General features: G+C 35.0%; 1 protein-coding gene across 1 annotated transcript; it reads right to left on the bottom strand.

Moving 5' to 3' along the window:
• Positions 1–1,846: 1,846 nt before the first annotated feature.
• On the bottom strand, positions 1,847–3,496 carry LOC133882776 (classical arabinogalactan protein 9). The gene is made up of 2 exons (XM_062321988.1): positions 2,805–3,496; positions 1,847–2,197 (listed from the first exon to the last, which is right to left on the bottom strand). The coding sequence occupies exons 1-2, from the start codon at positions 3,390–3,392 to the stop codon at positions 2,114–2,116; spliced, it is 672 nt and encodes a 223-aa protein (XP_062177972.1). The 5' UTR covers positions 3,393–3,496; the 3' UTR covers positions 1,847–2,113.
• Positions 3,497–12,630: the final 9,134 nt, after the last annotated feature.

The raw sequence follows: 12,630 nt of genomic DNA, 5'->3' as shown, positions 1-12,630 counted from the left end.
TTAGAATATGTGAGAATTGAAAGTGCATGTAAGAATCGTGGGCTTTAAAGACATTATCAATTTAAAAGACTGGGTTTGAATGAATTTTTTTCAACCCATTTAAAAGAAAAACTTTACCCTTACAAGAATGATAGTGGGCCTTTTCCCATTTATTTCTTTCATATTGCTTTGTTGGCCATGTATTCAGCACTAAGAATGTGCCAAAAAAGAAAAAGAAAAAGACAATGAGTGGAAATGCAATTAACACTCCAATTCTCCCTTTAATCATAGGGGTAAAGAAAAATGACAGTTTTTTTTTTTTAAAAAAAAAAAAAATCAATCTATTAAATTGACATTTATTCAAAATGCATGTGATCTTCACATGCTTTTTTTTTTTTTTAAAAAAAATAAATAAATAAAAATACATGAAATTTACAAATATTAGTTTAATACACTGAATTGGAGGAGAGATGAAGCTTTGTCAAAGAAAAAAAATGGTGAAATTGTGATAAGGAGAAGAAACATGATCATTGGGCACCTTACCTGGGATCAAATTTTAGTTAATTTTCATTCTTCAACTCAGAACTTTCTTTTATAGAGTAACCCTAGATTTCTAAAACTCACGAGTCTTGTTCCTTGGTTAGCAATGAATTCTGGTTTTCCTCATACATGAGAGTTCTTCAATTTGCTGAAGAAACAAGTAAGGTGGGCTTGCTTTATTTCCTTTTAATGACTTGTGCATTTTATTGATCATTTGTAGTTGGAATACCCATTAATCTAAATTGTTTATAGAAAACAAAAAGTTTAGACAAAAAGCATTGCCAAACGGACTCTTAACTCTTTCAATATCTTGATCGGACGGATCTATGGTAATACATATAAACACTTGTGAAAACTCGAGAGGGTCGATCTTTGTATCTTCTTTCAGGTTTTTAATAATTTTTGACTTAGGTTACGTTTGGTACGCAGATTAACCATTTCAGTTTTTATTAAAAATAGAAAAATGTAGAATAAAATAGCTTTAGAACAGCCATTCTAATGACCTATAACTATAAGTTATTCTACTCCAAATTTACTAATACATAAATTCAAATTTAGGAAAAATGAATTTCAGTGTAATGGGCCATATTATGCTTTTGGTCCTGTCGGCCCACTGTAGTCCCATATGCTACGAACTCTTTTGCAATGCAATTGGAGCCTGTGATGCTTTGTGTCTTGTAAGCATTTCTTTACACGAATGAAATCCTAGCTTTTGACCCAAAAGTGTATACGATTAAGAATGTGTAATCTACATTTTACTTGGCGTCCCCTTTGTCTATTCCTTATCTTTTCTCGGGTCGTCGGGATAAAGTTTTCCTTCAAATTGAACTAAAGAAAATACTTTAAATCCAGTCTATTAAACTAACATATTCAAATTGTATGTAATTTTCACGTGCATTTTTAATAAAACACATGAAAAACAAAAATTTCTTGACCGAATTCATCCAATTGGTTATATCATGGATGCAACATTTTGCTTTCGACAGGGCTTCCTTCGTGAACTAAAATTTTAAATCGGGTCGCTTTGATATTATGTCTCATTAAGCATTTCACAATATAACAATAAAGAGTAACACTCTTTAATAAATTGTTATACAACTTTCACTCAATTAAGATGAAATGACAATAAAAATGAGCATTTAGATCATTAGGGGCTTTTTAAAAGTAAGATCAAACGCTGATTTTTATTGCCACATCATCTTAGTCGTATGACAGTCGTATAACAATATATTCGATAGCATTTCTCAACAATAAAATAAGGAGTCTCTATAGGAAAAAAAAAGAGAGATAATACTAATCAATTAAAGGTGAGGTGTGAAAAGAGACATATAGAAAAATGAAATAAAGATATCATGAGAGAGAGAGTTAGCTACCAATCCAATACAAAACAACTCCCCCTCAACAGTGAATGCAGAGAAAACTCCCCTCAAAAATCTCCCAAAAGAATTCAACCGAATGTATATAGTTCAAATACAAATAGCAGGTCCCATAATCAGGTGGGGGCTAATATATAGGATGATGGGCAGTAAATATATAGAGGCAAAAGTGATATAACACTGAAATAAAAAAGAAAGAGACCCAATAGGCTGCAGCTCTAAAGCACCAACCAGAGGAGACCCAATCCAATCACCATGCTCCCAACCATCTTCTCAATGGACATCATCTTCTCAACCCCACTCTGCAATATATGGAGGGTTCCACAAATTCTCGTTAACAAATAACATAACATTATTATATAAAACTCTAATAAAACTGTTTTTAAATTGCATCAATTTCTCTTACACATAAATTATAACTTAATCCTTGTTACCTAATGTTATATTTACATATCCTATCAAATTAAGCTATATATTCATCTAATTATCCTAATTATTACTTAGATCAGGACAGTCCTATTGCAATGAATCCCCGGGACAAATCTGAAGCAACTGGCTTTGCCGCAGTTACTTTTGATCAGTGTTTGAAGCTAAAATGGGGGATTCGATTTTCTTTTTGTAGAACCAATCAGATCTACACCTCCCAAGCTCACGTGAGCTCGTGACACCAGAACGAAACAGCGGGAAACCCGTAACCATGCTTATGTTAAAGAAATCCGGACCAGTAGTTAGTAGTTACACAGTGAGTAAGATTACAGCTTGAATTTTTTAAAAATATTTAAATAATTAAATATTATTGAAATGTGATTAAATTTATTATTTTTCTTTACTTAAGTTAAGATAATTTATAATTTATAATATAGGACAAAGCAAAAGAGACAGAAATAAAAGAAACAAAGAAAGACTTACGTCGTCGTTCTGGGTTGGACTGGGAGAGGTAGCTCCCAGGCTCGGCCCCGGAGCTTCCGTTGGTGTAAGAGGCAGGCTCAGCCCCAAGGGAGACGGAGCAGGAGCTTTCACCTTCTTCTTGCTCGGTGCCGGAGCCGGAGCCGGAGTAGTGGCGGGAACCGGCGCTAAAGGTGCTGGTGGAGGAGTTGCCGGGGGTGGAGTGGCCGGAGGAGGCGTTGCTGGGGGTGGAGTTGCCGGAGGAGGAGTTGCTGGTGGAGGAGACGCCGGGGGTGGAGTCGCTGGAGGTGGAGTAGCCGGGGGAGGAGTAGCGGGTGGAGGAGTCGCTGGAGGAGGCGAGGCGGGAGGTGGAGCGCTGACAGGCGGAGGAGTCGCCGGAGGAGGCGTTGAAGGAGGAGGAGAGCTCACTGGAGGAGGAGTCGACGGTGGTGGAGCATTGTTCGTCGGCGGCGGTGAGACAGTCGGAGGAGGATTATTCTGTGCCGGCGGAGCAGGCGTTGTGCTCGGAGAAGTCGCTGGAGCTTGACCTCCGACGCCGGCGATCGCAATGCACACAAAACCTAAGAAGAAAAACGCTATTCTATTCATCATTTATCTCTTATACTGCGCACGCCTCACTGCTTAACCTGCGCACTTCAAGTACCACAGGCTAAAGAGAAAGACCTAGTTCGAGTTCGTATACGTGTGTCTGTGTGTTTCAGTGAGCAACTGGAACAGAATAAATAGGCGTCATGTAAAGGCAAGGGAAGGTTCCGGCTGGTTCGTCCACATGGCCTGATTGTCGCTACCAAACAGATCTGAGGCGTCCGTTTGCGGGGCCTATCGGATGGGTCCCATTTGTGTATGTGGATCACGGATCTGTGTGCCACGTTGCCGCGTGTGTTTTACGGTTGTGATTGTTCTTTACTAGGGTTTGGTTCAATTTTCACCCTTCTGGTACGGGTGAAAAACATGACAGATGATGGTGTGGGGCCGTCTACATGTGGTTGGTCCAGGTTGGATACTAGAAATCATGCTAGGTTAAGGTGTCACAAATTGTTTTTATTATAATTATTATTATTATTATTTCTATTGTCGTTTCTTAGAAACTAAAAACTTATATGGTGAAGAAATTTATATGAATATGTAGCAAAAAAAGTTGAATAAATACACGAGTTTTATACTAAATATTACTGTGTACAAATATCATTTGTCGAGAATTTAAAACTTAGTTGTATAGAGATGTATAAGTGATGTACAAATATCATTTCTCTTATATCAGCTATTAAAGCATAGATTGACACGTAACAGTTTATATGATACTTGCTACATTTTCAATAAAACGTAATAATTTACGGTGCACTTATTACTTCAATCATTAAAATATAAATTGTCACGCAATACTTATTTTTCCTTATTTTTTTTATATAAAATACAACATAAATTTATAAAAAATTATAACAAAAACTGTACTACCGAAACATGTGTTGGCATTAAAACATGTCTTAAAAACAGTAGGGGAGATGTACGAATTGCAGGTTACTTAATGAAGCACGGACAAGGAGAGGATTCAAATGCAATGAAGCATAGCACCTCAGTTTTGATGTGGATTTATTAGAGCTACATTTTGTAGGTACCTTATACTAAATGTTTCATTGTTTTGGTGACACTGACAGTGGCATTAAGTGTAAGGCCTACTGAGAAATATTGTTGCACAATTGTAAATACTTTTTTACTCTAAAAAAAAAAAAAGAAGTTAAAATATAAAGCTTTTTTTTTTTTTTTAATATATATAATTATATTTCCCAACACAAATTTAAACAAGCTCTAAGTGAAGTGCTTAGAAATAAGAAACACTTTTTGGACTGTGGTTGTTATGAACAGTTACGAGAAATAATTGGTCCCTAATGATTTTTTTGAGGAAAAAATATCTTGATTTATGATTTTCATTAACTTAGATGAGCGATCATAATCATGACGTTTGGAATGTTGTGAATAAATTAAGAGATTTAATTATTACACAACACTACTACAACAATTGCACAACACCTCCTCACATGGAATGGACCCCACACACTAAGCCCCACCCCATGTAAGAGGGAATTTGATTCTTGTACAACACCAATACAACAACTGTACAACAACCCCTCACATGATGGTGGACCCCAGTATGTGGGACCCATCCTCATGTGAGGGATTGTTGTACAGTTGTTGTATTGGTGTTGTAAATCTAACATTTTTCATGTAAGAGAGTGTTGTGCAGTTGTTGTGGTGGTGTTGTAAATCTATCATTTTCCATAAATTAATACCTCTCCCATCTAAAATCTCATTTTTCTCTAAGGAGGGATATAATTAATTAAAATAACTATATATGTATCATGAAAGAGATTCTGTTCTTGTCATTTAAATTCTACATCTAATAAGTTTGAATTTTATTATTTTTATATTACATCAAAAAATATATATATATATATAAAAAGAGGCTCTAAAACATGACGTTAACAGACGACAGATAGATGTTTGGCTGATTTTGATTTATGCGTTTTGGAGGCATCAAAGCAAAGGGTATGATTAGTACGTAGGCCCTGCTTTCTTCATGTGCAATGGACCTTATTGCTGTTGTGATCTGTACGCTAAGTGTTGGTAGCAATCAGCCAAATTCAACCGGTACGTATGATGGGCGCACCGCCATTTAACATGTGTGGGGCTTTTGAGCTGTCACGCCATGACAAGTGCCTTCAACACAAATCTTCCTTCTTTCATTTCTTTCATATATTAAAAGAGAAGATGATGATAATCAAACCTAATTGTTGGGTCCAGACTAATATCAGACATTATTATCTCTCGCAATTTTTATTTTTATTTTTTTCCAAATTATTTTCGAGATTAATTAATTTAATTTAATTTATTAAATTGATATATATAGTTCAGGACAAAAAAAAAAAAAGTGATTGAAAAGTGTTGCAAGGTTGCTTAAACTCCAATCAAGGCTCATAACAACTTTACCTCTAAAAGTTTTTTTTTTCAAATTGAATTAGAATAAATTTATTCAATTTAATTTATTAAATTGACATCTATCTTTAAAACATATAAAAAATAAATATATTTTTTAAAACGCGTGTGAGAATCACATGTTTTAAGGACTCTTAGGTAGGGCTGAGCAAAACCCGCAGAAACCCGCCCCGCCCCGCAGAAACCGCCCCAACCCGCCCCGCAGAGCCCAAAACCCGCACCCATGGGGCGGGTTTTGGGGCTGTTTTTGGCCCCCCGCGCGGTGCGGGGCGGGTTGCGGGGGGACCCTTAAATTTTCTCGGGTCCCCGCCCCGCATGTTTTAAAAAAAAAAAATAATAAAATAAAGAAGAAAGCTTTCTAACCTAACCGGCTAACCCTAAGTTCCTAACTTTAGTCTTTCTCTTTACCTTCTCTTTCACTAACCCGCACCCATGTTTCGGATTTGGGGATTCTTTGAAACGGCGTTTTGCAGAGTGTGTGTCCGAGTGTCGTAGAGAGAGAAACATAGAGAGAGAGACAGAGTTTCTCTAGTGAGAGAAAACGGCTTTGCGAGCTCACAAGGTGGTTTCGTAATGCTTCTGGGAGAGCCCAAAGGGGTGGTTTTGCGTTACGCTTTCGAATCGATCCCAATCGTTACAGAGAGATAGAGAGCGAGAAAGTGTGACTCGGTGTAAAAGCGCAGGATTGGAACCGAAAAGCCGGAGCTTGAAGAATGCCATTCAAGGCAGCTTGATGCCTTGATGCAGAGTAGGGGAAATCGAGACTGAGAAGAAAAGAGAGAGGCTGAGTTAAATCACAAGGCCTTTCCCTTATTTTAAATCTGATGCTTCCGCCTTCCGTTTGCACATCTGATGCTTCCGCCTTCCATTTTAACTGTTTGTGGTTTATGTTCGTTGAATCGTTACTCGCTTCTTGCTCTGCATGTAGAGTCTTTTAGTATTCGATTAGAAGAAACAGTTGTTCTTCTATATAACGTTGACCAGTTTTTCATTTTTTCATCCATTTGCACATCTGTATGTGTTTGCAAGATCTAGTGAATGCTCCTGAAATTGAAATTTCCTTGAAATCAGTGCCACTGTGGTGTGAACAAAACCACAGGGTTAATGGGTCAAAACCCGTGGGGATCCCCGCATACCCGCGGGGATCCCCGCGGGTTTTCCCCGCCCCACCTACACCCGCCCCGTGCGGGTGGAGGGGATTTTCTGCGGGGTGCGGGTTCCCTTTGGGGAACCCGCACGCCTGCGGGGCGGGGGCAAAAAAAGCCAATCCCCGCCCCCCCCGCCCCATGCTCACCCCTACTCTTAGGACATATGTCATTAAAAATACACGTGGGAATCATGTGCTCTGCTCTAAGGACAGATGTCGATCAGCTTAAACTTAAAGTATATATTTCATTCATTAAAAAATGTTTCTCATTTTAAAAATTTTCATGTCAAATTGATTCATGATTTTTTTTTTATTTTTAAAAAAGTTAATTTTTATATTTGGTTAGCCTTTTAAATTTTTAATTTTGACTGTGTAGTAAAAAAATGTGAAGTCAGCTAATTTCATACCTGTAGGAGATGGTGTAAGAGAAAAATGTAAAAATAAATAATATTTTTCGAAAGATGAAAGCGATTAATTTCATATACGAAATGTCATATATATATATATATATATAGAGAGAGAGTACATTTAAAATTTGGATTACTTCAAAGGAAAGGAAAGGAAAGGAAAGAAATCATATTCTTTACTTGAGATTTAAGAATACTCGTACCTCCATTGTGATTGCCGCCCCAACCAAATTTCATTAAAATAAGAGTAATATATCATGTTTTTATTTTACAATATTAATATGGTGGTTATAATTATTTAGTAGACTGCTATACAGCTTAATTGAAATATCCTTGAAAATCAGCCTTTTTTTTTTTTTTTACAAGAGTTAATCTAACGACAGATTTTTATTGCCACACCATCATATTGTATAAAAATTGTATAACAGCCTACTAAACAACATCATTATTTTAAGTTTGTGTATTAAACTAACATCTGCGTTTAGTGCACGTGATCTTCACATGCATTTTCGAATTGGGTTAAAGAAAATCCTCTTACTTAACTTATTAGATTAGTATTTATCCTTAAAACATGTAATCCTCGATTACATTTTCAAACTAAATTAATTTTTTTTTTCAATTAACATTTATCTTTAAAGCAAGTAATCCTAAGGTCCAATCTTAATTTAAGGAAAACGTTGTTGGAAAGAAAATCCATAGAACATGATGATCACATGCAATTAATTAAGGTTATGGAAGCATCATGGTTTGGAGTTATGGTGGACAGCTTTAGAAGTTAGAATAGTAGCGTAGAGTAAAAGCTGAAAGGGCCCATTTTCAAATTTCAGTTAGTTTAACGGTCATATCAGTAATTTGCATGATGTTACTCACTATCCTCCTCAGGTTGGCCCATTCCCTTCAAAAAGCTTACAGCGATCCCCTACCCCTCTGATTGGGCTGACTTTGTTAAAGCAGATCTCAAACAAAAAGTCAATTCCAAAAGCACCAAGCTTTAACATGATCATAATTCACAACAATTATCATATTCTACTGCGTTGCTATGTTCCACTGGCTGAATCTGGGAGATTTATTCAAATTTCTGTTTGTTAATAACTTTTTAAATAGTTTTTTTTTTTTTTTTGAAAAAAAAGTTCCAATATAACATAAATATGAAGGCAATTTTGAGCGTTTTACAAATGTTTTGTGTGTTAAGTTGTCCGTTAATATTTTTGTTTTGAAAAAAAAAGGGTCATAAAAAAAAGTAATTGTTTTAATTGATTTTTTTATCTTTGAAATCTCTCAATCTTTAAAAAGGTTTTATATTTTTTTTAAGTGTATTTAAAAAGTTGAACTTTCAATGGATAAAAGAAGGAAGAATTTGTTCATTTAATACAAAATTATAGAAATTTTTAAGGATTCGTTTGGGTGTTCGATTTTTTTTTTTTTTTTTTTTTGTATTATATTTAAAATTGCGAATACCGAGAAAAATTATTTTTTGAAATTATGTTTGGATGGTTTAGAAGACTGGAGACAAAATTAGAAAAAAATTGGATAAAATTTGAGTAGAATTTGAATTTAAAAAACCTACCCAAACATGTTTTTAAAAAATAATAAAAAATAAAATGCTAAACTAGACTCTTGAATTCGCTTTGCCTTTGGCTCTAATGAGAGGCCATTCTTATATATAAAACTGCTCTTATGTTTAGACTGTAGAGTTTACTCTTTCTATTGCTTTGGAAAGAGGTTTAATATAAGACAAAATTTTCCGCCAAATTAGGTTGGGAGAATTTTTCTAACACAGTCTATTAAACAACGTCTGTCCAAAATAATGTAAGCAGTATTCCAAATGATTTGATCATGGTTGTGATGGTTATTTTGCACCATTTTTATTTATTATTTTTTAAAAAATATTATTATTATTATTATTTAATATTCAGCTGAAACATGCAGCTTAACATGCCAGCTGCATGGATTTGTAATGATATAACCTGTAAGCACATCAGGGTAACTTCATTCTACAACAAGGGAGGCTCTGGTCCCTTTCTTTCAATTTTCCTTTTAAGGTTGGGTCAATTTCACTACTATGGCCCACCCCAATTTCAATGCTTAGGCTACAATGATAGGAAGCTCTAGAAATAAGCCCAAGCTTGATAGCCTCATTTCATATTGCCTGCAAAATTCAAGGCCAGCACCCACAAAATTAAAAGGAAAAAAACAAAAAAATAAAATAGGGGAGTTAATCTCAATCATGTAGCCACTTCCTCAAAGGAGGAGAGTCAAATATCATTTTGTTGGGGAATTTTTTATTGGAAAATGATTGTGGCATTGCTTTGTTTGATAATTTTTTATTTTTTATTTTTATTTTTTCATTTTAAAACAAAATTATTAATAAACAACTTAAAACACAAGACACTAAAAACTACTTTCATATTTATGTCACATTACAACATTTTTTTTTTTTTTTTTATTTCAAACAAAAACAAAAAGCACAATTTAAAAAGTATTAACAAATGGTAAATTTGTTACAAGGAAATATTTTACTACAATATTTTTTTTTACAAATTTACGTGGAAAAGTAACACATGATGAAAACATTAAGTAACAAATTTTGACAGTAAAAAATAAAAAATAAAAAATCATATACCCTAGGGCAAAGTGAAAGTGAATCGGAGCATGAATGAAATTGGAGCCCAACAAATTCGGAAGGTTTATGGGCCGCCCATTGGATTTTCAGAACCCGATCCCACCCAGTAAAGAACTCAAAATGCGCCTAATTCCACTGTGTGCTAAGCCCCACTAGTCTTTTTTTTTTTCGTAATTTTATGCCAAATCAATGTTCTTCATCTAATCATAGATCGATCTTTTTGTTGCATTGGATTTTCAATGGTTTAATTTTTCTAACTTCAAACCATTTGGTAGATGGCAGTCCTAGTAGGAGAGCATACAAGCAGATAGCTATAAACGGCCTAATAACCACGCAGTTAGCGAACTTAGAGATAAGCAAATACAGTTAATAATCGCTAAGATTGAGACCAAGATTAATTGTACATATAGCGTCCTGTGTATCTTTAATTCATCCAAATAGATTTTTTTTTTTTTTTCAAAGTTTCATAGCAAATACTTGAAGCGAATTCTAATTATTTTAGAAAGACCCAAAACAAAATAGAGTAATTTTATGTATACATTAAGTGTCTAACAAAAAATGAGGTGGCTTTTAAAATCATCTTTTGATCAATCAGACGCCTAACGGTGATTTTAAAAGCCACCTCAATTTTTGATGGACACTAAATATACATGTAGAATTACTCAACAAAATAGGCCTTAAAAATATTTAAAGATGCTCAAGGAATGAGTAATTCTAGGAGTACATTAAGTGTCCATAAAAAAATGATGTGGCTTTTAAAATCACCATTGGGCTTGTGATTGATCAAATGATGATTTTGATCAAATAGTGATTTTAAAAGCTACATCATTTATTGATGGACACTTGATATGCTGAAAAAAGCACAATACAATAAAACATATGTTTACAGTTTATATGATGATACACTACTAAAATGTTTTTGAGTAAATATTGTATGAATTTATATTAAAAAAAATCTCAAATTTATATTTGGGTTTAAACTTTTCAATTGTTCTATTTATAAACGGAAAAAGGCTCATGAAAACAAAAATAGTTTCAGCAACTTGTAATTTTATATATGGCCGCATAATTCCTGCATGTTGGGACTAATTGCTAGCAGTCCAAAAAAATAACTTCAAATAATATCAAGGAAATTGCCTTTTAGTTCTTCAATGTTCTTCCTTGAACAAATATATACGACATTCACAATGCAACCAATCCATGAGATAGCATGAACATCGATTCCCATGACCCCAACACAGATTCTCATGGTACAAATAGATTGAAGGAATAACCGCAGGTATCCAGATAAATAAGCTTCTATCCGGCCTTTTGGTGGAAGAATAAATTATATGCTTAAACAATACGCCTATGCCAGCGCCAATGGCTAGATGGCTTCTTCATTTCTTGCATTTCCACGAAGAACATGCACACGTATTTCTTTGCATGTATTTCAATTCCACTGTGCAGGAGAAACTCAAACACACATTAGTCTGTTACTTTCAGATTGCTCTTTGCAAAATATTTCCACCCAGAACAAATAGATATTCGTCCATCATTTTTGAAAATGATTTTCACGGGCCAGGACTTCCCTTTCTGATCACGAAGTACCATCTCTGGCTTAAGTACGATCTTGAATGCTTTCATCACCGATATATGAATATGCTGCAACAAAAAACAATATCATGACTCATCAAAAATCTCTTTTATCTATATATCGAAACCTCAATGTACTGAATAGATGTTGGAACAACAAGACACACACACACAAGTAGTAATGCTACATACCACACAAATATCCAAAAAACTCACCACGGTATTTAGTGTACAAGCAGAAATGCGCTGCACAAAGTGTGGAGTCTTTGATGCTACAAGTCGGGCTACCACTTTTGGGGTCTTGTTTTCTTCAAGATTTGTTTCCACAGTTTCTTTTAATTTATGCCGAGTAGCTTTAGATGACTCTATAAGTATATAACTTTCTAAATATATAACGTGTTTTCATGTTATACAAAACAAAGGATGGAAGAAAGGCAATTAGTAGAGAATAGTAAGTATTGACTACAACTCACCGCCAGCTGCCACATTCTTCTCAAGCCCTATTTTGGAATGTTGTGGTGGCTGCACAGTAGGCTGCTGTGGTGGCTCATGTGCGGGTGGTTGTGATGTGTGATGTGTCACATCCTCCTCAGAATAGTTTACCTTAACCTCTACAGAATATTCAGAGATAAGCATAGTTGGGGGCACCACTTTAATCGGAACCGGTTCAATTAGTTCCTCTAGTGCATGGTCAACAAACACATGCAACTTCTTCTGCCACCATTTATGATCCCTAAGATCATAGTCATGAAACCTTGATTTGTAGTAAGACCATGTATCTTTTCATTGTTTTGATCATCGTACTTGAAGTACATCATAGGAATATCATGGTACTTGTACCCCAATTTATCTTCTAGTATATTGGTCTAAGTCCAAAAAGCACATCCTGTCTACATCCAAAGCATCTAATTCCATAGTATCTCCTCCAATGTATTCCATTCTTGGTCCAGACATGGACCCATGATGATAAATGATAAGGTCAAAAATTGAATCCATTTCTGCACCATTTTGGTAAACAGTGAGAATAATCAAACTCACAGACTTATAATCAAATCAAACACACGCACACATATGATGATGAGTTGT

The sequence above is a fragment of the Alnus glutinosa genome, chromosome 11 (genome assembly GCF_958979055.1).
Source record: "Alnus glutinosa chromosome 11, dhAlnGlut1.1, whole genome shotgun sequence".
Classification (NCBI taxonomy): Eukaryota; Viridiplantae; Streptophyta; class Magnoliopsida; order Fagales; family Betulaceae; genus Alnus; species Alnus glutinosa.
Note: the sequence above shows the minus strand (reverse complement) of the source record. Positions and strands in the feature narration are given on the sequence as shown.

Excerpts from the sequence above, each read along its gene's own strand:
- LOC133882776 (XM_062321988.1), bottom strand. The coding sequence starts at position 3,392 with ATGATGAATAGAATAGCGTTTTTCTTCTTAGGTTTTGTGTGCATTGCG. Across the intron at positions 2,198-2,804 it reads GTCCAACCCAGAACGACGAC|AGTGGGGTTGAGAAGATGAT; the intron begins GTAAGTCTTTCT and ends CATATATTGCAG.